Below are 27,928 nucleotides of genomic sequence, written 5' to 3' on the forward strand. Positions count from 1 at the left end.
CACTAGCCAATAGTGATTTAACATAGTTCTGTTTAGCATATTACCATTTTCTATTAATACTCTGAAATGCCCTAACTTTACAATATTTCATTATAGATACAGCTTAAGATATGTTCATATGAGCTAAATTAAACCATTATTCAAGACCTGGCACAATGTAAGGTGCCAGAAAGAGCCAGCAGGAGGAGAAACAAGATGCTGACAAAAATTCTGTCTGAGCAAATCATCATTAATTATTCTTTGAAGGCTTGAAGATGTATCAGCAGAATTCTGTAGTGAGAAATGCCATTTAAAAACAAAACAAAAAAACATGTAGTATTTTTCTGACTTTTCCAATTTCTTGCCATGGTTTAGATAAAAGACTGATCTGATAAAATAACTTTCGCTTATTACTTATCAGCTTTATATTAAAGCAGAATTAAAAAAAAATTAGGCTTTGTCCCTTGCAGCAGAGAGATTTCACCATGAAAAAGATAAGGACAGATAACACAGATAAAGGATGTGTTAAGGGGCAAAGTCCTGATGTGACAACACAGAAGAAAGTTTTGTGACAAAACACGGGAGATTTGCATATAAAGATAATTTCAAATTATCCCATGATCATGTTGTCACATTGATAGGACACTCCATAAAAGGAATCCTCAGAAGGAACTAAGGAAGAGCTAAGTCCAGACAATTTCAGAAAAATATTTTTTTATTTAAGGAAGATGTGGAAAAAGTAGAGCAGCTTTCTAAACTAGCAATCACTTTTAGATAAGTCTTGCCAGTGGAAGAGAGCAGACTGAGTTGTCTATGCAGCAACAAACAAGACAGAGATAAAAACGGGAAGAGCTACAGAGAAACCTTAGAAAGAAAATGGAAGTTTCCTTTTAGTTTTGTCTGATGACTGTGTGTCCATGAGACTGAACAAAAGCAAGAGGAACATCTAAGACAAGAATTAGTTACAAGTTCATGGTGGCTAATAGCAATAACAGCAATTACCATTGATATTTGCATATTTTGTTGAAAAACAGCATTCAGACAAGATGGCCAGAGGGAAGTATACAGGAAACTCCTGATATATGGAGTCTCTTAATGTTTCCAACTTCTTCACAGACCTTTTCCTGTTCTAGGGAAACCATTTTCCTCCTGAGAAAACTAATGAAAGTAGTTTCCCAGAATCACAGAATGGGTAGAGCTGGAAGGGACCACAGTGGGTGTCTGCTCCAGCCTCCCTGCTCAGGCAGGGTCAGCCTAGAGCACATGGTACAGGATTGTGGCTCAATGGTTCCTGAATATCTCTAGCAAGGGAATCCCCACAGCCTCTTTGGCCAAGGTATATATATTTATATATATAAAACTGGTGGTTTTCTCTTATGGTTGGGCATAAAACCAGAGCATGCTGAGGTCAACAGGGACTCTCAAGGGTAATCAAATTAATGTGGCTCACAGGGATGTTATGGATAACCAGGATCTATATAGAATGATGTCAGAAATACCTAGATCTCATTTCTAACCTTACTCTTTTCAATTTTTTAGACATTCTTATTTCTATCAAAATCTGACTGGTGTGTATGAATCATATTAATAAAAACATAAAAAGTAGTTATACAATTTTTGGGTTTGTATACGATCAAACAACAACTTAAGTTTTAATTCACCAGTGGTTTTACAGAAAAGGCTAACCGAGCAGCGTTTTTTTTTTTTTTTTTTAATGCAGTAGAGCAGCATTGTTAATAGTTAGTTATTTTTCCATATGCCCGATTACCAGAGAGCGAGACAACCATCTTCCAGCTGTGGACAAGCCATGGCTGTGACAGGAACTGTATTTGCTACTTGCTCCAAAAGAGTGTTCTCTCGTCTCAGAACAATTCACGGACCCACAGAAACCATTAGGTTGGAAAAGACCTTTGAGATATCAAGGCCAACCTCTGACCGAACACCACCGTGCCAACCAGACCATGGCACCAAGTGCCACACCCGCTCTTTCCTCGAGCTCCTCCAGCGACGGTGACTCCATCACCTCCCTGGGCAGCCCATTCCGATGTCTGATCACCCTTCCTGGGAAGAAATTCTCCCGAATGCCCGACCTGAACCTGCCCAGGTGCAGCTTGAGGCCGTGCACTCTTCTCCCATTCCCTGGGAGAAGAGCCCGACGCCCACCAGGCTACACCGCCCTGTCAGGTGCCGGTGGAGCGACGAGGCCACCCGAGCCTCCTCTTCCTCCTCTATTCGATAAATACCAGATAAGTACGGCTCGAAAACCTCAAGTTATTTACTCGAATTAGAATACCAGTTGAAGTTATAATGAGTATAAAACAAAGCTTTTGGAAAGCAGGTGTAACTTTATACGTAATCCCTGATCAACAACTTGAAAGAATGCTCGGGAGTATTTTCTGTCAAAGAGCGTCACGTTCTTCCACGGAGGCAGCCGGTGCCGTACGTCGGCAGCGCGGGCGGATGGAGATGTGGGTGCTCGGGAAGGCCGGGAGGTCCTTTCCCATACGGGCATCAGCCCCAGGCCTGTGTAAAAGGGACCGTAGGGCGCAGCGGCTGCCCTGAGCTCGGTCCGGCCGGGAAAGGGTGCGGGCGGGGTCCCCCCGCGCGGCCGGGTCGGCGCCGGCGCCGCCCCTTTCCCGGAGCCGCGGCTGCCGAGAACCGAAACCGGGGCCCCTCCGCGCACGCGCGCGCCGCCCCCGCCCGCCTCGGCCCCGCCGCCCGTTCAGCCGAGCGCGCGCCGCCGGCCACAGCCAGAGGGCGCCCGCCGGTCGCGCGGTGACGTCACCGAGCCGGCCCCGCCCAGACCCCAATGAAAGAGAACGTGCGGCGCGGGACGCTCCCAGCCCGCCCCTCCCCCTGCACCGGCCGGCGGCGGGACCAATCAGAGCCCCCGCGGCGCCCCGGCCCCGCCCCATTTCGGTGACGCCACGGCACCGCCCTCGGTGGCAGAGCGGTCCAACCAATCAGCGCCCCCGCGCGCGCCCGCCCAGGCCGCGATCCCGTGTTTCCGCCCCGCCCCCTCTCTCCGTGCTCCCCCCTCTCAAAGCGCCGGCGGTGGCGGCGGAGCCCGGTCCTGTCCGTGCGGGCGGCGGCGCCTCCCGGGGCTCGGCGACATGGAGTGCGCTGCGGCGGGAGCTGAGTTCAACATCCTCCTCGCCACCGACTCCTACAAGGTGGGCACGCACAGTCGGGCGGGAGAGAGGGGGTCACCTCTGCGGACACCGGACCCGCCGGTGCGCGCCATCCGCGGGACGCCGAGCCAGGCCGGCCCCGCCGCCACCGGCCCCCTGGCCGCCTGGCCGGGGCTGGGAGATCCCCCGGGGCGCCAGTGAGGGTGCCCGGCCTCACCCCGGCGATGCGGGGGGGACGCTGCAGGCCTGGCCGGGGCTGCCCCTTTCGCCCCCGGCAGCCCCGAGCCGCTCCCCGCGGGGTGCCGGGGGCCGCGCAGCCGGGGGGCAGCGGCGGGGCCAGAAAAGAAAGTGAAAGCGGGCGGGGTGGGCGCCGCCATCCCGCCGCCTCTGGGCGTGGGGGGCGGCCATGGCGGGCACGCGGGAGGCGGGGGCCGCCCGGTCCCGAGCATCGTCCGGCCCCGCCGGGCTGCCCGCCCCCCGCCCCGGCCGGGGTCGGAGAGGGCGCGCATGTCGCTGCCGCGGGGCAGTCACTCCTTCCCTCTCCCGCGTCGCGTCCCTCCCGCTTTGCGCCGCTCGCTGCCTGCGGTCGTGCGCCTGGCGGTGATGCAGCGCGCTCCGGGAAGCGGCTGGCGCAAAATACGTGTTTTCTAGCCCTGTGCTTAGCTCTCGGCCACTGCGGTGTCACATTCGCTAGGCAAGGTATAAGTTCAGAGGGAGAGTCGCACTGCCCGGCCCTCCCTTCGCTTCTTGGAAACAGCGGGGCTGACAGCAGTGACAAAGTGCAGGCGCCCTGTCCGCGCTCCGACCCGGTGCTTTCTGACCCGGCAGCTCCTGACGTGCCTCGCAGCGAGTGTGCCCGGGCCGCAGACCTGCCCCTGCGCGGTGTCGCGCTCATGGAAGCGTTCAGGCTCCAGATCCTGGACAGAGCTGGCGTGTGACTCCCCCCGCCTGGCTGGACACGTGTGCCCCGCCTCTCCTAGGCTGGAAGGCTCACTTATTTCCTTCAGAAATTACATTGCAATATCGACGAGGGTGTTGGTGGCCTAAACAAAACTAGAATCACAGTCCTGGTTATCGTTGTAAAGCATTTATTGTGTTTTAGCACTTTGAACGTTGGGATGCTGGGATGATTTCAGGGATGAGGGTACTTCTGGGCAGAGGAATTGAAAAAGCAAAAGCTATGTTGTGACCAGATCTTGTTACTGAGTAACTACCAAAGTACAAACTACAGTAGTTTCTTACTTGTGGTAATATTATTGTTGCTATTACTATTATTTTCATTATTGTTATTATTACTATACATTACACCGAGACCTAAAGAAAGTTAACAGCTATTGTTGCTGTTTGTGGGAAGGAGTTTTGGAAGCTGGGGAGATGCTGATAAATCTTGGAGCAGCTCAATCAGGGCATCCTGACTCTGTGACTGAGGGCTTGCAAAGCTGCTTCCATTCCAGGTGTAATCTGGCTACAGTGCTCTTTATGAGCTGGGTTTAAGTGTTTGTTATTTAACTTATTGAGATATGGAAGCTGCACTTTTTTCCTTGTCTGAGACTAATCACATTAAATACTGCAGGCCTGGTTTAAAGCAATATCTACTTCAAATCTAATTTGCACACTACTTTTTCTAAATTCTCTGGTGTGCTCAAGGATTGGTAGTGGTGCAGCACACTGGCATGACATAAAACAAGTTTGCTTCTGTTTTGTTTGCCGTTTCATAGTATAGATGACTTTAGTCTATACTAGATGACTATAGATAGTCATCTATAGTCTATATAGACTAAAGTCTATAGACTTTAGTCTATATAGATGACTAGTATAGATAGGTAACATTCCAGGAGTGGTAGAAATCTTAAAGAGGTCAAATCAAGGCCTGAGGTGTTTTTTTTTTTTTTCCCCAGTTTAAAACCAAATTTGGATGAGGTTTTCTGTGGCAGCTTAGGAGCATTTTGTATTATATTTAGAGCAGTTGCCCCCCTCAGTTGCTTTGTTAGGGCTATTCAAATTGTCTGTCTTTCCATATGCTTTTTTCCAAATCTTAGGAATTCCAGTGTCTCTGAACAATGCTTAAACAAGTAGCTGCTTTTATTTTGTTAGGTAACATGAGCAAACATCACTTATCTTCTCCCTGGATGATACTGTTGTTTCCTAATCAATGAAACACACTTAGCGAGAGCACTTTCAGTAAAATTGCACTAAAATATCTGGTAGTTTGCAATGTCAAGCTTTTTCCAGGAGTTACCAAACACTCTTATTAGCAATTAAAATAATAGTGAGAGTTGATTGGAGAATTTTTTTTTTGCTTAGGTAGTTCTGCTGTATCCACAACTGTAGCATCTGTTTGTGTATGCAGAACTGTCTGTCCATAACATTTAGACTGAGAAAAAACATAGATCAGCTCAGAAGTTTACATGGTGATCCAATTGCAGTAGATGCCAGTCCATACAAGCTGATGTTGGTGACAAAAATCACATAGGAATAAACACCTATAAAGGAAAAAATGCATGTAGACCATAGTGAGCAGTACAACCCTAGCTTAGGGAGTTGTCCATCAGAAAAAAGTTGTGGCATCTCAGGGTCATAGCTGTCACAACTTGTTAGTTTGAGTACTAGCTCCAGCGTCCCAGTTCTCTGTTGGTGCAGTTGGAAATTTGAGGTGAAAAAAGAACTCATTACTGGTTTAGTGCCTATACAATTTCAGAAACAAAGTAATCAAGTAGGCAGAGATTTGTCTGTTGAGAGCCAATCCAGCCTCCCTTCCTTCTACACTATTTTCCTGTCTGCATGTGCATCATAGGACATTTCCCCTTAAATAATAGAGATTGCTAAATATTCAGTTTCAAAATCTTTAAAGTGCTTTTGAAAAACTTCTGAGTGTCATGCTGATTGCTAGTAAAGTGAATATTTATAGATAGGAGTAGTTCCCAGTAGGTGAATATGCACTGGTTCCAGTACCGAGCTTCTGCTATAGACTGAAGCTTACTCAATTGTACAAGTGCTCCAGGATTTTGAGGCTGGGCTTCAAATTGTACAGTTTATCTCTAAACCAAATAACAAGATAAATGATTTTACATCACTGAGATTCTTCTTCCTGTGTACTTTGTTCCATATTCTTAAGCTTTTACAAATCCCCCAGAAGTATAATTCCTCCTGTATGCTGGGAATTATATGCCATCCCCTCAGAGTCTGGGCATGGGCATATGGTATGGTGTGTGTGCAACATGCTGATAAGTAACAGCAGTCTTTTTAATTCTTCTGATCGTGAGACTCCCAAGAGATTCATCAATGCAGTGTTATCTGGGGAACCTCAATGTCTTTATGTGCACTATAGCAATGGCATTTCTATTAGTGAAGTTTTCTGCTGGTGACTTGGTATTACTGAAAAGGAGAAGTATTTGAAGTCAGAGTCTTTGTTGATAGAAAGCTGCAAGTGAGGGGGTATCAGCTGGCTCCTTGAAAATCACTGTTCATGTTATGTCATGTCTTAGTCTCGTGTCTATAGCAAGACACAATTTATATAGCTCCATCTATACAGCTATACATTATACAATACTCTATAGCAGTCTTGCCCCTCTGTGACAGTGGGGTTCTGTTCACTCTCTGCCCTTCCCCAGTGAAAGGGTCCATGGCCCTCAGTGCCTCATTTGTCTGACATCGTTGACATACTTCCTCTGCATTTTCTTTCGCTCTGATTCTCAGTGCTCTGTTTAGCCTATATTTGTTTATTTCTGCACAGGCAAGAAATATTCCAGAGTATAGGTAGTCTGAAACTGTATTGAGAGGATCAGCTTGGCAGAGCTGTGTTGTTCAGTGGGAAGACAGCCGTGACTGGCACAGACGAGGCCTGGGTTAGATCATGAGCTGCAAGTGGGGAAAGGCTATTGACTAAACCTTGTTTGCTGGGGTAATAATAGCTTATTTTGCTTTTGCCAATGAGATCTATTACTGTTGCTTGGCATGTTTCGTAATTAAGCTGATAGTTATAATAAGCTGCCATGCAATTACCTCTTAGGAGGAGCTGACTTGCTATCTAGACTGTAAATGAGTTCTGTTTCAGAATTAATTTCTTTCTGGATGCTTCAAGGAAACCCAAAATGTATGTTTTAATTCTGTATGCCTTACATGTTGAACTTTAAGTAGTTGTTACTTCAGATGACTTCTTTTACTCTGTGTGGATGTAGGAGAGCACCGAGTTCTGAAGCACTTCACGTGAGTGTGTGTTTATTCTAGGCTCTGACAGCCTGTATATTCTTTATTTAGAAGACTAGAGGTATGTGAGGAAGAAACATGAGTACTCTTTAGCCTACTGGATGTGACTAGTACTTAATGACTGCAAAATATTCTTTATAGCAGCCCATATATAGATTTTTTTCTTAATTAAAATCTTGTGGTGGGAGTGTGAGTGTGTTATCTCCTGTAATTTTGCCAGTGGAAAGCATCGGAAACGTCTGGCTTGACACTCCTTGTAAGACACAGTCTTCACGCTCTCTAGGTTCATTATCTTCCAAGTTTTGATTTGCAGTCACATGGTCCTGTTACAAACCCCAAGACGCCATTGCTCGAAAGGAGCACTGCAACTGTACAATATTCAGACAATTTTTAAATTAATGGGAAGCAACCCTTCTAGAACCACTGTAGCTTTCATTGTTGAAAAGGTAAATGTTTTTCCTTTTTCATTAAGGAACAGGAAACTTACTGCAGCATGTGCTGTAGTACAGTGGACTAGTCACAAATGTGTAAACATAAGGCATTTTGTCATCTCTTTTGTGATAATCTTGGATGTAAAACTGCTGGCATGACTGAGGTAGAGTTAATTTTCTTCCTAGTATCTGGTATGAGTCTATGTTTTATATTTGTGCTGAAAACAATGCTGATAATTCTGGGATATTTTTGATTTTTCTGAGTAGTGCCTGCACACAGTCAAGGCCTTTTCTGCCCCATACACCATCCCACCAGCAAGGAGGCTGGGGGTGCACAAGAAACTGGGAGGGGACACCAACAGCTGACTCCAGCTGGCCCAAGGGATATTCCATACTGCATGACATCATGCTTAGTGTGTAAAGCTGGGGGAAGAAGGAGGAAAGGGGGGAACATTTGGAGTAGTGGCATTTGTCTTCCCCATTAACTGCTGCAGGGCTGCAGCCCTGCTTTTCTGGGAATGCCTGAACACCTGCCTGCCACTGGGAAGTAATGAATGAATTTCCTGTTCTGCTTTGCTTACATGCTGAGAAGTTTTGCTTTCCCTGTCTTTATACCAGCCCATGAGTTTTTGACTTTTACCCTTCAGATTCTCTCCCCTGTCGCACTGGGAGGAGTGAGTGGCAGTCAGGGCTTGGTTGCCAGTTGGGGTTAAACCACAAAAAAAACATGAAAATCTTTAGTAGTAAAGTAATCTACTGCAAAATGTTGCTGTTTTTAAGCACTGTATTTTGTCTGAGAAATTTAGAACACATTCAGTTCTAGTGCTTACACTTGACCTTGTGTTTTAAATGAATGTGGACGCTTACACTTGACCTTGTGTTTTAAATGAATGTGGACCTGGTCATGTACAGCATCTCTGCTGATAATGTGCAGCTTCTATAGGAATTCAGTTGCTTGCATGTGCTTTCCTTATTTTTCATAGTACTGACTGGTCTCTCAACTTCTTTTTTCTCACCTCTGGTCCTCTTATTTTTCAATGCACATATAAGAAATGATGGATGAACAAAAAAATGGAGACATTAGAAGTGGTACAAAGTCAGCATTCAGTCATAACCTCCATTAGCTTACCTCTCTCATATCATAAGAGCAGATATTTCCCAATATTCTCACTTTGGTTCTTGAACATTGTCTCAATCTTATGCATTCTAATTAAGGGCTTGGAGTCTCTCGAAGGCTTTTTTTTTTTTCCCCTATGGCAATCTGAAGCGCATATAATCAAAATAGTAAGATTCTACTTGACTCAGATTTTTTTTTTTTTTAACTCACTTAAAAATGTCTTGCACTTTACCTTCTGTTGTTGGATGTCCTCTCTCTTGAGTTTTTAAAGATTGATTCTTCTGGCATTTCCTCTCTTGCTCAAATAAATTTATCATTTAACCGTACTGGCTTTTGGTTTGATTTTCATTTCCACTGTCATGGTTGTGCATTCCTTCTGTAATTGTTTGAATGCTACCAAAGCATCCCCGTTGACTATAACTGTTCTGTTGGGTTTTTTCCTGAAGAGAGTCACAATGCCTTATCGTTGCTGTTAATTATCTCATCTCAGTAAGGTATATCTGATAGAGCAGTCCCTTTGCTCCTGAGTCCTGGTTCATCTCCTTATTGTTGCTAATAATGTTGTTTTCCATGCAGGTTGTTGGAAGACTTTGCTTTTAGCTGCTCTGTTGGCTAAATCTCCTAAAGGTTTAGGTAAAGCAGTGTTTAATCCCATGGCCTCTTTCCATAATATTTGTAAATAATATGTAATACCACAATTTGTGGAGGTCTTGGGGTGCTTTGCAGAAGTCTCCCTGGTGTAAATACCAGCAGTACCACTGAACTAAAATTATTTAACTCAGTAAGACATACTGGTGGTGAGGATCCCCCAAATACCTCTTGCAGATCAAGGCTGGCAGTACAGTGACCAAGCCTGGGCTTTGGCCCCTGTGCTGCAGACCTGCAGTGTCCTGGCCAGGTGGCCCAGAGTCCAGGCCATGCTGCTTCTGGTTTACCTGCCACCTGTCCCTCTGATTCTTCATGGTTGTGGCTGTGTGTCACCATGGGTTTGGTGGCCAGGTTGTTCTGTACCCATTTAGCACTAAGGATTTTTCAAAACAGCTCAAGAAAGTTCAAATACTGTCTTACTTGAACTGGTATCATCTTATCACATGGGAGTTACAGTTCAGGCAAGATCCTACTGGGTAAATGTTTGGGGGTTTGTTTTCTTCACTGTAGACAGGGCTTGGAAGCATCTGTCTGATGGTTCATGTTGGCATCTGACCTAGGGGAGCATCAGGAATTACCACCAATGGAGATTTTGGCCACACCTGACTTCTCACATCCCATCTGTTTTTCCCATGTTTTCAAATGGTTGAATTACATAGGCTTAGATAACCTTTTAAAGTAAGTTTGTTGCAGTATCTTGTACAAGCTTGTAGATTATAAGAATATTTGTATTTTTATGTCAAAAATCTTACCTAGCTTAGAAAAATGCAGTGTTTACCTCAGTCATCCCTGTTTTATGATGAATACCTGTTAATTCCTTTTTATTAAAATTTAACTCTTAATGTTTGGAGTGGATTTTTTTTTTTATAATGATCTAAATGCAATTCGTGCTTCATGTTTTTTTCCTCAAAAAACTTGATTTACTTAAATAAACGTAGTACTTGTTGGAAGTATTCTTTGTTCGGAATATACCTTTATTTGCATTACATTAAATAAGGAGCTATCACAACTGGAATAAAAGTGCTCTATTTCAGTCATAGTACATAATCTTGTAGGTAGTAGTGCCAAGGCTGTTTGTCATATGTTTTATAGACAAAACCTAAACCACAGCCTTTGAACTAAACATCAAAAGGCCTTTGAAGATACTTGGGAGAGTTGTTTTCTTGTAAGGGTCTCTTAATCCCAGTAGAGGCTTTTGTTTGCTTTTCTGTTTGTTGGTTAGGGTTTTTTTTTTTTTCTTCCTGAAGAGAAGGGCTTTCCTACTGAATTTATAGTCACTCCTACTTATCAAGAGCTCATCAGTACAAGTCCTGCTTCTGTCATCCCCTAACTGAAAGCATAGTTATCAATACTGCCTTAATCTCTCAAGTCACATAAAATTTAATATCAAATATTGCACATTGCCTCTGGTTGTCCTTTTTACTCTCCTTTAGGATACAGAAAGATGCAAGTCTTCATCAGACAACAAGGAAAGATCAGGCTTTTTTTGAAGCATAGTTTTCATTGTCCAAGTGCCTTATAGCGTTGTGTCAGGTTTTTTCTTGTTGGTTGGTTTGTTTTGTTTTCAGTTGCATTCTCTGTGTCTTTTGTGAACTGTTCCCACTCCTGGACCTTGATTTTTTTTTTTTTTTTTTTCTTCCCCACACCGTTTTTTACCACCAGGCATTTCACTACATGCCAAATCTCCTGACCACCACTATGGCAGATGGGTATTATTTCCCCATGTTGTAGAAGCCCAGAAATTACAGCTAATACAATCAGCTGCTGTGACATTTTGTGGGCAGATATTTCTGATATGTATGGTGCCCTGTCTGAGGGCTTGGGAGCAAAACAGATGGCCAGATAACTCAGCAAGGGTTGTCGGTCTTGTGCTTAACTTCTTACACACCTATACAACATAGAATCAAAGAATAGTTTGTGTTGAAAAGGACCTTCAAAGGCCATCTAGTCCAGCCCCTTTGCAATGAGCAGGGACATCTTCAACTAGACCAGTTTGCTCGAAGCCCCATCCAACTTGACCTTGAGAGTTTCTAGGGATGGGTCATCTATCACCTCTCTGAGCAACCTGCTCCAGTGTTTCATTACCTTCATCACAAAAAAAATATTATATCTAGTCTGAATCTACCTTCCTTTAGTTTAAAACCATCACTCCTTGTCCTGTTGCTACAGGCCCTGCTAAAAAGTGTGTCCACATCTTTTTTATAAGTCCCCTTCAAGTAACCAGTGGTTAGCAAGTATGGTACTTTTATTATTGAGTAATATTTAAAAGGGTGTCTCAGCTTTGTAGGTAAAACTTAACAGCTTTGTGGAATGTCAAAGAAGTGTCTTTAAAATTATGGCTGTAAGGTTTGCTCAGATGTAAATATTTTAATTGCCAGGGATGTGTATTTTTCACTGTTTAAATAGATTTTAATGTGCAAAGAATATAATTGAATGCTACACATGTGACTTGCAGAGTTAGTTCATTATCTCCTTCAAGTACTTACAGCAGCTTAATCAATAAAATTATATTTCTGTCAAACACAAAACTTTCATATATGTTTTAATCCCAAGAAGTAACTATCTTCTGGACACTAGCTAGCATGTATTTTCAGGTTAAGATTTAATCTTATGTCAGAAAAGATAGCTACACCTGGGATGCAATGCTTGAGAAACTTGAGTGGGTTTTTTTTTAGGTTGGAACTGTCAGCAAGGTGGTCAGGAGGAGCTGTGTCCCCAGGTATGCTATATAAAGGACAAATCTGTTAGCATTTCAGCCTGATTGCAGCTCTCAAGATCTGTTTTGCAGCCAGAGCACTGTGTTTTGTGATCATACTTCAAAGCAGAGCTAGAATAAGTCCCTAAAAGAATGTACTTAAATGCAATAAGAAAAGGTGACACCAACTCAGTGGGTGCACTGTGCGCCCTAAGTTAATTTGAGCTTGTAACCATTTTGACAGAGAGAAACACATAGCTGGAGGAGATGTCTTTGAACTGCCAAAGACAAATATATTTTGAAGATGTGAGCGGAAGATCACATAAATTTTCATTACAATATAGGTGTTGGCTTCAGTAACTTGCTCATAGTTGGTAAGTTGTATAAACTTTTTAAAAGAAACCTGAGTATCCTATCTTGAGCAGATACAGTTTTCATTGTTTTGTTTGAACTGTTGTGATGAGAACAGCAGCATTGCTTTGGTTTGCTCTTGAGCTTGCTGCAAGGAATTGAGATACTCATTTGGACAATTGGTCCTGGGACATCTGCTGTGTACACTTGCAGCTGCTGAGCTCTGTGTTGAGCCTTTACTCTGAAATCACAAACTTGAAAGTCCAGTACCAGTTGTAAAACAGGGCAAAATTTTTCATGACGTTGCTGTAACTTACCTTGGTGACACCAGTGGGAAGGGAGGAGTTCCCACTCTCTGTGTCTTTACAGTGCATGAGCATTCTAAGGATTTGTTACAGGATCTTCTTCTTAGAGTGCATTTAGTACAATTTCTTGTAAAGGGTTTGTATACATATATATGTGTGTGTATGTTCATATACCTGCTGGTTAGAAGGACATGTCAAATGGAGCCTATTTTTGTCTGCTCTGTAGTAAAGAAGAGAGGATGGTGTGTGTGTTTTCTTTTGTGTAGGGATTTTGTTTTCCTTTAAATGTGATGATATCATGCAGAGAGTTTTCTTTGAGCTGGCAGTGTGATGTACTTCTTGGAAGTTATGCATAGAACTAGAAAAGGGCATGTTATAATTTGTGAAGCGAGGCATTTATTAATAGCTAGAACTAACTCTAAAAGCCAGGTTTTGTCTTTGGGTCTAACATTGCTACTCTTAGGCATTCTGCTTTTGAGTGGCTGTGGAATTGTAACAGAATAGGTTTGTGCTCCATTAAATGCTCGTGGTGCCATGCTTTCTTTGAAGTCAGGGCAGAAAACATGCAATGACAAGCTTGGTTTTTATTTGATTGGCCCTGTAAACCTCATACAAGCAAAGACAATAGAATGATCTTTAAATTGACCTTTCCTGAATGTTTCCTTGTGGCATTGGAAACACAACCATAACAGCCTTGTGCTGGTATAGGAGAACAAAAAAAAATTCAGTTGAGTAGTTCATTGTCCAAACTGAGTGAGATACTAAATTTAAATGACATTTGAGACGAGAAGGAAAACTGTAATTTTAAAATCCTTTAAAGCACAATTTTAGGACTACAGGTAGGGCAACCTTCAAATATTTGTCTTTGAGAATGTTGGAGACAGGTTTAAAAAATCAGGAGAAGAAGGGAGAAGTGGTAAAACTATCCCTTTCCAATTCCTTGTGGTATTAGAAACAAATTTTAAGGTTATTTGGAGTAAGTAACAGCAAGAAACGTATAATGAATTCATACTCTAACCTGTAAATATGGGAGTTTGAAAAAAATTTAGACATGAGTTCCCAACTATTTGAATTTTGTTCTGATGTACAGTGTTGTTTTCTCAGCTGTAGGAACAGTTTTTCCTTATGGATTGTATAGACTTATTCAGACTTCTCATCATAATTTAAGAAAACTCTTGATACCTTCAACTTCAGGGATACTTTACCTTGTTTTGTGTATTCTGTAATTTAAACATTGATAGTGTGAAGTTTCTGTCATTATGCTTTCTTTTTGTTCAATATGGAATTAAGGATTTTGCATGGAGTTTGCTTTTTACACATTAGGAGATGGAATTTTGCAGGTTTAAGTGTTTTTTTGCAGGTTTAAGTGTACTTGTTTCAAATGCTGTTATGACTCAAAGTGAATTTCTGAAAAAACTGACCTAGCACATTGGTGTTCAGTGCTGCTCTTAAAATCGTAGCCAGTGTCTTTCCCAGTTCATTGAAGCCAAGTCATCGGGGGAGGGGGAGGTTAAACTTGGGAAAGAAGACTTGACAAAGAAGCAAGGAATAACAAAGGGAAGAAAGTCTTTTAAACTGAAAATGGAAGGAGGTAAAAAAACTGGAAATTATGTAAATAATTGTGTAGAATGTGAATGGATAAATAATCACAGTCCAGAAGAGCTGAGAGTTACTTTTAAGCTTTAATGTACAAATACGATTTCTCTTGTGCTTTGTAGTGATGTTTTGAGTTCTTACCGAAGCTTTTCTTGATGTAGGTTACACACTACAAGCAATATCCACCTAACACAAGCAAAGTATATTCCTACTTTGAATGTCGTGAAAAGAAGACTGAAAATTCCAAATTAAAGAAAGTGAAATATGAAGAAACAGTATTTTATGGCTTGCAGTACATTCTGAATAAATATTTAAAAGGTAACTGTCTCAAATTCTGTCTCTAAAACTTTTTCTCTAATTAAATATCTAACTTTTTCTCAAGCTTGTAGTCTTCTAGTTGAAATAATGGCAGGTTATCCTGATACACCACAAGTAGTGACATGCATAATCTTATTTCTGTGATTGTGAAAAAAGTTGTCCACCCTCATAAATTGGTATTAACTCCTTAATCCAGACACCTCTCTACTATCTTTATGCCAATGGTGTATTAAAAATGAAAAGGTGTTCATGTCACAACTTCAGTGGGCAAAATTGAAACGAATGGAAAGAGACCAAAGCTGTGCATAGAGTCACAAGCTGATAGAAGATTTGATGGAAAATACATTTTGCATTTTGAGCATTAACTTCAGTTCTGTGTTTGTTTACTGTGTAAACCAATAATGGTTTAAAATTTCCTTAAATTAAATTTTAATTTTCCTTAAATTTTGGATGGTCCTCGGCTTAGATCATTGAGTATGGCAGCTACACGTGAAAGTGGTTTTTATACTGATAATTTTAAGAGTAACGTCTGAAAATTCCTTGTTGTGTTTAAGAACTTTTTGGCTTTCTTGCCTTGTGTGTACGAATACATGTGTTCTGACCTGAGAGCATGTTGCCTTCTGCCAAGTTTTAAAGGAAAACTTTATTCATATGTCTTACATGTTTTTGTCTTGATCCAATAAACATTTCTGCCAATTCCACCAAAAATTCAAATTCCATTATAATCAAAACACATGATAATTTTAGCAATCTGTGGGGGGTTCTCTAAGGTAGATGACTGGCCCTACAGCAGTAGCATGCTTATTCAAATAATGTGGTTAGTCTGCTGGTTCCTATCACAAATGGTCAGTCAAAGGTTGGTTGCAAAGTCTCTCCATGAGGATTCTCCCTGGTATGGCATAGCTTCACCCTTGTGCTAGTTATGCCATTGCTGCATGTACCAACTTGCACAATCAACACATTCCTCTGTGAAAAACACTACTGTTAAACCTCTTGACTGGTTTTTGACTGTCATAAAAGAGTAATAATCTCAGAATTTTCCTGAGTCATCTGCAATCCACAGGTCTATTTTACCCTCATGGTTTCTTGAGCATTCCTAATCTGTATAATAAAATAAAGTTAGGTTTAAACATTCTGCATTTGACATTTTCTTCGTTATCTTTGTTGAAGGCAAAGTAACTTTGCTGTGCCTGAACCTTTTTGTTATTTATTTTATCAGTTGATGAATATTGCAAGTTTCTAAGCTTTAATCTGTTTCTGAAACTCCAGGTAAAGTGGTGACCAAAGAGAAAATCAAGGAAGCCAAAGAAGTATATAGGGAGCATTTTCAAGATGATGTCTTCAATGAAAAGGGATGGAACTATATTCTAGAGGTAAAAAAAACTGTGAAAATAGTTGGAGATCATTGTAAAGGATTTCTGAATCAACTATAGAATAAATATGAGAGTATCTCCTTTTAATCTTGATAATAAAGACTGGGTAAATTTAGCTTTTCATGTTTAGTGTACAGGGAGTAGCAGCTGTCAAAGAATAATCATATAATTGTGATTCCTTAGAGAAAAGTAATTTTCATGCTTTCAGATGCCAAATGCGGCTTTGCAGGTAATAAGGATTTATGGCTGCCGTCAGCCAGCTCCTGTGAGTGAGTGGGGGCTTGTTGGCAGGTCTCCATATGTGATACAGCACTCAGTGATTGCCTACATCATTTACATTTCTTTCTCTAACTAATCATTGCAGTGTTTACTCTAATGCAGAAAGCATTGCAACTTCTTGGGTGTATAATAGTTCCAGAAAATACATGTTTTGTTCAGTTGTTTTGTAAGTTTTTCAGAGATATGAATGTTGAATTTTATTATAAAATACAAGGCTTGAGCACTTCTGTCACACAAAACCTTTCAAGTTTAGTCTTTTTGCAATTATCCCTTTCCCCTTTTGTTTAAAAAAAGTGTTAGACTTCAAGTAATTACAAACATCTCTTCTCTGTAAAAGCAGCAGATTCAGACTAATAGCATTCATCAGAGCTATACTAATCTCTGCAGATTAATTAAATGCTTCATTTCATTGTGGGTTTTGGTGAGTGAATATTTTTGGCATTTGAAAGCCCCTTTTTTAGGCCTTTGCATTTATATATCCCTGGATACCCTAATTGTGTGTACTTTTATTGTGGCATCTGTTTGTTAAAGTATCTGGATGTCATCCTGCTACTGGGGTGGACCATAGGTGTGCAAGAGAAGAGTGACTTTTGTCATGTTGCAAATAGCAGCAAGGTAAATAAGCCCACAGTTTTCTAAGAGAGAGTTATGGAGAGGTTTGTAGAGGACTTGCATCCAGTTCAAATAACTACAAACGTGAATTCAATCCATATTTGTGTTTAAGCTATATTATACATTGTGAACTGCTTTTATCTGTGTTAAAGTAAGCTTGATCCCTCTTTGAGTAAACGGAATTAATACACTTTTAATGTTGCATGTCTGTCCTCACTGAGTTGTAATGTGGCTTGACTAAGTCCATTCAACTTTTGGTCTAGTCAAAATAAGCATTCCTGCATACCCTCTGTGTATGTTTATTCCTTTGTCAGGTTTTCTTATTAAAAATATGTGTGTGTGTATATTTATATGTGTGTATATAAGAAACCCAAACATGACTTTCACGTCTTGCTCTCATTTGCTGGTGGCTCTCAAACTGGAAGTCTACGTACTCTTTGAGTCTTTGTGTGCCCTTTGTGCACAGTCCCTGCTTCTGCTGCCTGAATTCCAGTGTCTGTTCACACACCTGCCACTGTTTCTCCCTAGCTCAGTTGCCTCAGGTGTGGTAGGTAAAGTGGTGGGTGCAGTGGCTGTGTGAGTGAAGTGCCAGGATGAATTTGAAATGTACACATATCAGTTTGTAATGAGAATAAATGAATGGGTAAATACTGATGGTGTGAAGGGCTGGAAGAAAGAAAAGGATTTCCTGGAGAACAGTGGGCTGGTGTAAAGGCTGGAAGTTGGCAGGAATCAGTGATGAGTGATAAAGATGGAAGTCCTGAATTGTACAAGTCAAGTCTATCCAGAATTTTTGCAAAGGGCTATAATAGAGCCATGGCATGATCATAGCACTTTTCACCATGGGCAAAATCAACACCTAGAGCAACTTTGAAATCTGTTCTATCCTTTTTTCACTTAACTATACTTTTGCCTTTATTGACTCATGAATAAATTATTTTGAGCCTTTTTGAAGGCTCTGTTGTCTTTTGTTAATCCGTATATCTCCAAATCTGAAAACTAGACCCTGTGTGGTATATAAACACAGTTTGCTTCAGGTTATTACATTTTTGAATAATCTTAAACTGTAAGGTAGAAGAGATTTCTTATGTCTGTTGAGTACCAGAGAATATGTTTTGATGCTACTTATGAATCTGTAATTTCTCTGAATTGATGCAATTTTTGTTGCCTATAATAGAATATCTCATGGGAAGCTTTCTGTCAAAATATATTACCATACAAAACATTTCAATATTGCCAGTACAACTTGCAGAGCTCTTTCACAAAGTTATAATTAGTCTCCTAGAGTTGCTATTTGCAGGTGACTCTTTTTCAAAAGGCATATTTTACACAATGTTTAGTCCTTTGGGGATAAAAGACTGACAAGAGTGACATTCCAATGTAAGACTTCATGTTTAAGAAATTTAAGTCATTGAGATGAAAATATTCTCTAAAATAGTTATTAAATGGATCCTGCTGTAATAAACGAACAAAGCACATATTCATACTAAGCAAAACTAGTGGATTTTTTAAAAAAATCTGGATAGTAGCTAAACCTTTTTTAGCTTACTGCATGTGAAAGCATTCAATAAAATGAGTAGCAAATACTTGTTCTGTGGGTAGAACTTAGGTATTTTTATAGAATGATTAAGCTTTCCTAGTTCAATTTGCCCAAGGAATACAACCAGTAACCATCATTTGTTTTGATAAAGAGACTGGTTTATAAGTCACGGAATTTTTGTCCTTTTTTGATAAATGTGGATTTTTTTCATTTATTTGGACTGGTGAGTTTATTTTTAGAGTTGGAAGAAATTTAAAAGAAGAAGGCTTTTATCTGCTCATAACGTTTTATCCATTGCAGTTAAATAAAAGAGCTATAGGTCCTAATCTTTCCTGGTGTCTAACAACATTACTGTTTCTTACACAGAAATACGATGGCCATCTTCCTATAGAAATAAAGGCTGTTCCTGAGGGCTCTGTAATTCCCAGAGGAAATGTTCTCTTCACAGTAGAAAACACAGATCCAGAGTGCTACTGGCTCACAAACTGGATTGAGGTAAGTTTTAGAAATTTAACATGTTTTTTCTAAGTAAATATTAATGCACTTAAATTAAAGGTTGAATCCTGTATTGCTTTACGGGAAATCTCTGGCAACTTTCATTTTCTGCTTTAATTCTCTTCTGTAGTTGTCCTACACAGACCTTTTTCCCCCACCTGTCAAGGGATCATAATAGTTGTACAGGAAATTCACAGCAGTACTTTTACCCATAAAAAAGGAGGCTGGGGGAACTGTGTGTTGGTAGTTTGCTAGTGGTAACTCCTGAGAAGGTCAATACCTTGGCTACCTTATAAAAAATAATTACTTAAACCCTAAAGCAAACTGTTGGAGGCATCAGTACTTTCTGAACGGGGAATGAAAATAAACAGACCTTTTTGTGCCTGATTAAATGCCAAGCGGGCATTGTCAAGCTCTAAACAAATATGCACCTAATATTATGATGGATTTTGTTTTAGACTATTCTTGTGCAGTCATGGTACCCAATCACAGTGGCTACAAACTCTAGAGAGCAGAAAAAGATTTTGGCCAAATATTTGCTGGAGACTTCCGGCAGCTTGGAAGGACTGGAATATAAACTGCATGACTTTGGCTACAGAGGAGTTTCTTCACAAGAGGTAAAACTGTTTGTCTAACAATTTGAAAAGTCTGATTGTTCCTAATTATGAAGAGCTGTAGATGTGTCTGTTAACCTCTATAGCTCTGCTGAGCTCTGAAATTGTGAATGCACAGAGCACTGTGTTTGGACGAAGTGTGGAGGGGAAGGTCTGGCACGGGGGTGGGTACAGTGTCTGAACTGTGAGCACTAGACTGGGAGAAGTTTTCTCTGTCTTCCCAGTGTAAGTGAATGAATTATTGGTGAAGTGGGAATTGAGTCAGACTCTTGCTGTTACAAACTAGTGTTAGGTGGTGACTGGAGGCTTCTGTATTTGGCATGGAAACTGAAAGTTGCATCTTCTTCAGACTGCAGGAATAGGAGCTTCAGCTCACTTGGTGAACTTCAAAGGAACAGACACTGTAGCAGGAATTGCATTAATTAAAAAGTACTATGGTACAAAAGATCCAGTTCCAGGATATTCTGTTCCAGCTGCTGAACACAGGTAAGATACTAGTCTAAGCCTTTCTAAGAATAGTTTAAAAAATTACCCATCTTTGTATCCAGAAATATACCATACAGTATTAGCCATGACTGATCCAGCTATTGAACCTGCAATTCTGTACTGATGCCTCTATATGGTCTAGGGGTACATATGTAGCATGATTGTTCTTAGCTATAAATGTATTTTAAATGTTTTTAACTCTAACCTTCTTATCACTGTCTTTTCGAATGAACTTGAAAGTTTATAGTCTATAGATATTGAGGATTCACATTATGAACTTCAAATTTTGTTTTAAATACAAAATCTTAAATTGACAAACTCTGAGTTGCAGTTCTGGACTCTAATAGTTTATGTTCTCCCTCCAGAAGAGGCAGTTGCTCTCAAGCTTCCCATCAGTATAACTAGTAATGGTAAATTCTTGCTATATCATTAAGAATGGTGAATGAGTTTTTAAGAGTAAGGAAACTGATGTCAAACATTTGAGAGAGAGAGCTCTTACTTTTTTTCAATCCATGTCCTGTACAAGGTTGGGAGTGAATGCAAGTCCTTGAATTGCAGTTGCATGTCTGCATGCTGAAATGAGAATATTAAACAAGCTTGGTTGTGTGTTTCATATTGAGCACAAAACCCCGTTAAATATTTACTATTGATTTTAAATAGTTATTATTCACTTAGGATTGCAAGACAGATAATGGAAAGGTGTTGCAGAAAGGCTTACATGAATAGCCCTTGTAGGGTAGTGATCATCTTTAAAGGAGCATTGCTTCATAGAACTTTTGTACCATTGCTGTAGTGCCGCTTTAGAACTCCTGCTTGACTAATAGATGTGACAGTTTTTGTCTGAAACTTCTGATGACCAAAACTATTATAAATTTTTTTTTTAATGAAAGCAAAAGGAAACACATGGAGTCAAGATCAAGTGTCTTTTGCACAACATATTAAAATGCTGGCATTAGAGAAGAGAGCTTAAACTGCCCTACCTAAAGTTTGCACCACCAAAAGCAGACTGCAGTCACCCTTCCCAAGTTAATACACAAAAAGGGTCTCATACAAAAGACCCCAATTTTTACAGAATTGTTGTACTGTTCCACAACCTCCAATACGAGCTGGTGTTGTGAGCATGGTGGTTGCTCCTGGCGTGTCAGCAGGCTCTCCTGAGACTGCACCAACCTCTGTGAAATAAAGTTAGTTAGTCTCCCTGCTACCATGATCTGGGACTTGGCCACACAGCAGATAAAGCTGGAATTTTAAGGTAAAAATTCAATGCCCACTGACTCTTATGTTCATGAGAACATTTCTAGGTCTTTGCACACAAGTTACTAAAGTCACTTATGTCAGCTGGTCTGAGCAGCTACTGCAGATCAACTGCATTCGGTAACGTGCTACTGCTCTCAGCAGCTCTGGTTTATGTGCTTGCCTGTGGCCTTCAACCAAGGGAGATGTTCTGAGCTTCCTCTAGAGGACTGTTCGTATAAGTGAGAATATTAATTTTATATCACTATTAAAAAAAAATAAATTGTTTTCTTCTTTAGATTTTTCTAACACATGGTGAGGTCCTTCATTCTTGACTTTCCATTTTGTAGCGTGAAGTTGTCAGAGCAGATGTTCTATCCTTGCATCTATACTTCCCTGTCTGAATTAAGTCTCTTTATTTAATATATAGTGTATTCATAATCCATGCAACACAGAGCTAGTAAGCACATAGTTTCTGCTGTCATGTAATCATACTGCTTATTGTCTTGAACTGTTGCTAGTAAGAAATACAGAATGACATGTAAATGCAATTCTAATATGAATTTTTCAATTGCCTTTGCAGTACCATAACAGCTTGGGGGAAAGATCATGAAAAAGATGCTTTTGAACACATAGTAACACAGTTTTCTTCAGTGCCTGTATCTGTGGTTAGTGACAGCTACGACATTTACAATGCTTGTGAAAAAATATGGGGTGATGACCTAAGGCATATAATAGAAGCCCGAAGTCCAGAGGCACCACTTATTATTAGACCAGATTCTGGGAATCCCCTTGACACTGTTCTAAAGGTAATCTTTTCTTGAAGCCATTTGTATACAAGATTGGGAGGGCAATTGTTTGTTTTGTAATGACTGGCTAGCAAACATATAAGGCTCTAACTTCGTATGCATTGTATATATTTTATGCTGGCTAATTTGGACCTATGAAAAATGTAAATGTTTACTATACCTCAGTATATATATGGAAACTCTTTTTCTCTCCAAATAGTTTCATATTTTTCATCAATCCCATTCTTGCATATGGTTCTTGAAGCTTTTACAAGTTACCAGTTTTGCTGATGTAATGATGTTGGAATGCTTTTATAAAAAGACACTTTTGACACTTAACAAATGCAATGGGAAACCACTTGAGTGCTAGTAAATGCCAGGCCAATAACAATTCTTACTACTAAGTTTAGGTACCTTGGCATCCCATGTTAATGTAATTCACTATTTCATGCTACAAATAGCCTTCTTCTCTCTTTTATAAGATGTGCATTTAAGTCAGTGGCACTGACTCCACATTGAAAAATACTTATTGCCATATTGCTCTTTAGAAAGCATAATGATTGTTTCAGTTTCATAATAAAAGCTGTTGATACCTCTGAATATGAGTAACTGTCAACACTGTCCAAGCAAGAACATAGGGGTAATGTTAGTTTCATTGGTACTCTATCAAATTAGATCTATACAGATTAACACTTTTTTTTTTCCTTTGGGATAAGTGGCATATCACAAATAGTAACTCTAAATGATCTTTATCAGAGCTGATAAGAAAATCTCCTAGCTTAAATGTTTCAATTTAAATATTTGTGGCTTACAAATCGTAAAAAACTGAAAGCCTCATCCACCATCTTAAGGGAGGTCAAAAGAAGAGCAGGATCTTCGGCTGACATATTTAATACCAAAAAGTCACAGCAAGCAAAGGGAGAAAGGGTGGAAGCATGGTTCTGATTAGCTCTTGGGTGCAAGTTCTTAATGACCATGTTGTCTGTGACTGCTTTAAGGGCTTCCACTGCAGTGGCTTGGCCTTTTTTTTTTTTTTTTGTGTGTGTGGATAGATTTAGAGCATGCTTATGTGGGTATATTTATGGATTTATTTTAATTTTTTTAGAAAAAACATGAGTCAAGTGTGGAAATTGTTTCTTTATTGGAATGACAGGCTTTTATTTTCATTTAGAACTGTCTTTCCCTTTTCAATAGGTCTTGGAGATCTTGGGGAAGAGGTTTCCCATTACAGAGAATTCTAAAGGCTATAAGTTGTTGCCACCGTATCTCAGAGTTATTCAAGGGGATGGTGTGGATATCAACACATTGCAAGAGGTAGGAGATCCTGTTCGTGTGTCAGGTTGACACTGACAAGGTTGATATTTAATCTGGACTCTGTTACAACTAGTCAGATGTTGCAGCAGAGACAGCTGACCCCACCCCTGCCCTTCATTCCAGACACTGGCAGTGATATCATAATGCATAAAACAAATTCATTAAAACTCCACAGGAAATTATTAAGATGCATAAAAAACCTTAAAAGGCATTTTCTAATCCCTCTGTTGTAAGCTTTCTCTTTCCACTGTCTCCCCTTTTGTTTGCTTTCATCATGCTTGTCAAGTCTCATTGAGATCAAAATCTGGCACTGTTTGGTCCTTTCATTGATGTCTAAGGCACACTGCATGATCACTGTGCTGCAGCAGTAGTAGTAATTAACTGGCTGGGCTCATTAGTTATGTACCATCTGAAATCTGCTTGTCCTTACATATTGAAGGTGTAGCTTTGAAGGAGACTTTTTAAAACCTAGGGTAAGGAAAGCAAGTTCCTTGATTGAGTAACTAGTGGACTAAGGATTAGTTGAAAAGCCAGAAAATATGTGTAAAAGATTAGGCTATAGTCTGAGTCAAAATTGCAATTTTACCAAGACATAAATTATTTAGTGAATTCTGCATGCTTGAAATAAGTCATAAATGCACCACTGTTGACTAGAGGTAGATACTAGGTAATGCAATATGGCTATAAAGGTACAGACTGCAGTAACTACAGAGGGCAAAGGGCATGTGAGAGGAAGAGGACTTGACTTGGTCTGGTTTGTCCTGAATCTTTCATCTTCAGCTGTATTAGAGTTCAAAACCAGAAATAAGTTGAATAAAGTTAAGATTAATTTTACTTGAATTTATTGACGCTTCCTAGACTGACACATCCTTAGGTTCCTCTCAACAAAGCTGACTTTTGCTGCTTGTCAATATTGAGCAAGGGAGGTATCAGTTTTGGGTTTTAGTTAGTCTGAAGCCATCTGCATGACGTGGGCACATAATGTGAATCTCAATGAGAGAACTCCAATTTGTCACTCAGATCTCTAGAGAGCAGTTAATACTGAGATTGTAATCTGATAGACCAGCTCTAGTGCAGTCATGCTCTGCAGGTTTTTTTCCCCTGACAACGGCCTTTAAAGTAAATTCTATTTTATTTTTTTTGTCCCATGTGGCTTTTTGAGAATGTACAACTATGGTAATACGCTTAACAGAACACAAGCATGAGAGGTTAATAGCTGGAAACAGAGTGTAATCATTAGATAGCAGGGGAAGACACTCTGTTAAAGAGAACAAAACCCACACAGAAGAAAAACATTTCTGCTTGTTCTGAACAATGATCTAACAGGACTCATGCCTGTGTTAGGCAAGTATGTTATGGTTGAGATTTTCATGAGTTGTGAGAGGACAGAAACTGGACTATTCTTTCTTGCAAGGAACTCTGTTTGCTTTTCCTATGTTACCCTGGACAAAATTCAAGGCTGTCATATAGCATCGATTCTGATTAAATATTAAAGCAAGTATTTAAATATCTTTTCACTACAGTGAAAAATGCTCTGCTCTCCAAATTCTAAATAGAGCAGTAAAATAATTGCAACAGCTAATAATGGGAGAGGATGGGAGGCAGAATGAGAAATTCTTTGTTCAGGTGATCTGCCTGTTTATATATTTTCCTTTTGAAGCTGCAATTGATTATGAGATACCTACCTGTAACATGTAATAAAAGAGAGCAGAAGATCCAGTTCCCCAAGACATACAGAGCAGGCAGATCACTGCTGCCCAGTGGCACCTTCTCATTTCTTCCTGACTCAAATCTTGCTGTGCCTCATGTCAGCTTTGGTCATTGAACCACTAGTCATTAAAACTTTTTAGACCACATATGTAGCAGCAAACTAATTCAGGCAAAAGGGGATCACTTTTGTGGTTTAGTGAATGAAGTTGTACCTCAAAAAGGGGCTAATACTCACCAGCACTGTACAGAAGAAAACAAACTGTTGTTTTGAGCTGCGAGAAATGGGCAGGAAGGAAAGTGACATTTTTCATTTGACAGCAGCAAATTATGTTGGAGCAAAATGGCCATGATTTTGCAACCTAATTTTAATTTTATTTAAATATTATGAATCTCTTCATACTTTTATGTCAGCAAACCCCAGGTTTTACCATGCTGACTTTTAGAAGATTGGATAATAGCATAACATTAAAAAAATCCCTTAAACAACAACCACAACCCAAAATAAAACAACCCACCAAAACTAAACCAACACTGGAATATAATTCATTCTTTTCCAAAAGGAGTTTACATGAACAAATACAAATGTATCTCTGTGGCCATCTTTTTTCCCCCCTCTTGCAGCCTATGCAAGATTTTTATTCCAAGTATTCTGTATCAGTTTTCAATTCTAGGCATGATTTATTGTTACAGTTCAGATGAAAGGTAATGGGTACAGTAGGAAAATCTAACATGGGTAATGACCATTAGTCTGATTTAACTATCCAAAGTAGCTGAAACAACAATATAGAAAACAACTCAGTATAAACTGGATTTTAAAATTCTTTGTTTTAATAGGGGATGCTGGTAGAACAGGTAAGGAACTTTTTTGACTTTCTTTGCATTTTCACTTCTAAAAATCATTCCAATCTGCTAACTCCACAATATACTACACTTTCAAAGGATTTTCTTTGAACATTCAATTTCCAGATGTCTTTAATTTTTTTAATTTTTATACAAAATAAATCCTCTAATCTGGAGTCACAGTTCATGTATTAATCATGCTCATAATGGTCAGAGGAAGCTGGTGAAAATCTTGACACCTGAATTGTTCTCCCTGTATAGGTTTGAAAGTATGAAGCAAAAACCAAAAAAATCTTCTTTATTGTTTTCCTTTGCGGGAGGCTTCAGTTGTTTCAGATCTCCCTCTTTTCTTCTTTTTTCCTGTTACCACTGCTGTTTGCCATATCTTTTCCACACCTAAGGAAGTAATAGTAATATCTGGGCCTTTGCCGTGGGTCACTGGTACAGTCAGGGCTGTCTTTCAGCTTAGTCTGGATTTCCCTTCCCCTCCTCACCAGACAAAGATCAATCTAAGTAAGGAAGTCCCTTGAGACAGTGGAAAGCCAGAAGCCAGTTCTTCACCCAGAGTGAGGAGTTGTGGCTGTAGCATGAGCTGAACAAACCATCTGTAAATGAGAGCAAGAGCACAAGCTGAAAGGGGGTTCACGTTTCTTCTCACCCAGGCAAGAGGGTTAAGCAGCCATGGCCCAGCTATGCTGTACTTGGACTAACATCTGTTAACCTGCAGGCATCAATTAACATGAAGCCTCAGCATCACGTGCCGTGGTGTAGGATGTTGTTTATATCAGGTAGTTGTTACCTTGCAGGTGTGTTCAAGTGAGTTCAGTGTCATTGCTGGCCTTTGCAACTGCACCATGAGGTGAGCAGAACACATTGGCTCAGGCTTGGCCAGCAGTTCACATAGCTTCAGGCTTGCTCAGGGTCTGGATAGAACCAGAGGCCACGTGGAGTTTACCTATATTTACTCTTTAAAAGACAGCACAGATAAGTAGAGTTCATATCCAGGCCCAGTTAAATCTCATTTCTTATGGCACTACTGGGCATTCTTCTCAAGTAGAAGCTATACAAAATACCATTTCTTACCCACCCTTTGTCAGCTTTAGTTACTTTTGAGGTACTTAAAGGAGAATTTAATTAATTTCAATTGTTTATCTTCCCTGAGTACCTCTTTTAACTGCTTCCAGGAGAGTCTAATCACCTGAAAATAAAGATTCCTTTTGCTCTTGGTCACTGAGAGAGTATGTTGTCTACTGCTAAAATCCACAGGGCTGCCAGGTATTTAAGAGGACATTTGTTCAGGATACAAAGCTTTCAAAGGGTTCTCTTAAGTAGAAGTCATGGTGGTAGAGCTTGAGATTAATTTTGCTTGACGAGATGAGTGAGGCTGAGTAAGTAGGTACCATTGGAATGATGGAAACTTGCTGATAAGATTTCTCCTGGGTAAATCTCTGATAGAAATGTAGTGGGAAGGTGTTCCCAGCGTGCCCTCAGAAGATGATGACTCTGCTGTCCACATGTCCTGTTGACTGGCCTCTGTCAGGCATTCAGACTGAACGTGTCTGTGAAGATAGTCTGTATGTGACTAAGTGCATAAACAAAATACTTTTACACTACCAGTTTGTTACAGTCTATAATTGGAATTGTGTTTTCCATCTTTTCCCCCCTCATATGAGTCTTAGTTGTCCCTTAAAAAAGCAGCTTGACATCAGTAGCTCCTGAAACAGCCCTGTCCAGTGCTACGCTGGCATTTCTTTTTCATGCAGGACACTAAGATTGCCCAAAATATTACTAGATTTCTGACTATGCTGATTTTTGAAACTCTGCACTGTTCCCCATAGAATGTTCTTCCATTCTGCTTCTCGCCTTC

The 27,928-nt window shown here is 40.2% G+C and overlaps 1 protein-coding gene across 2 annotated transcripts in view; it reads left to right on the forward strand.

Annotated features, from left to right (window-relative positions):
* The first annotated feature begins 3,021 nt into the window (after positions 1 to 3,021).
* NAMPT (nicotinamide phosphoribosyltransferase) overlaps positions 3,022 to 27,928 on the forward strand; it is a 35,878-nt gene continuing 10,971 nt past the window's right edge. For both annotated transcript variants that reach the window (XM_053943694.1, XM_053943693.1), the window contains exons 1-8: positions 3,022 to 3,152; positions 14,621 to 14,777; positions 16,047 to 16,150; positions 18,948 to 19,076; positions 19,535 to 19,693; positions 20,040 to 20,176; positions 21,993 to 22,218; positions 23,392 to 23,511. In XM_053943694.1, the coding sequence (XP_053799669.1) occupies positions 3,093 to 3,152; positions 14,621 to 14,777; positions 16,047 to 16,150; positions 18,948 to 19,076; positions 19,535 to 19,693; positions 20,040 to 20,176; positions 21,993 to 22,218; positions 23,392 to 23,511 (1,092 nt within the window). In that variant the 5' untranslated portion in view covers positions 3,022 to 3,092. The remainder of the gene's footprint in view (positions 3,153 to 14,620; positions 14,778 to 16,046; positions 16,151 to 18,947; positions 19,077 to 19,534; positions 19,694 to 20,039; positions 20,177 to 21,992; positions 22,219 to 23,391; positions 23,512 to 27,928) is intronic.

Source organism: Vidua chalybeata, chromosome 5 (genome assembly GCF_026979565.1).
Source record: "Vidua chalybeata isolate OUT-0048 chromosome 5, bVidCha1 merged haplotype, whole genome shotgun sequence".
In the NCBI taxonomy this organism is placed as follows: Eukaryota; Metazoa; Chordata; class Aves; order Passeriformes; family Viduidae; genus Vidua; species Vidua chalybeata.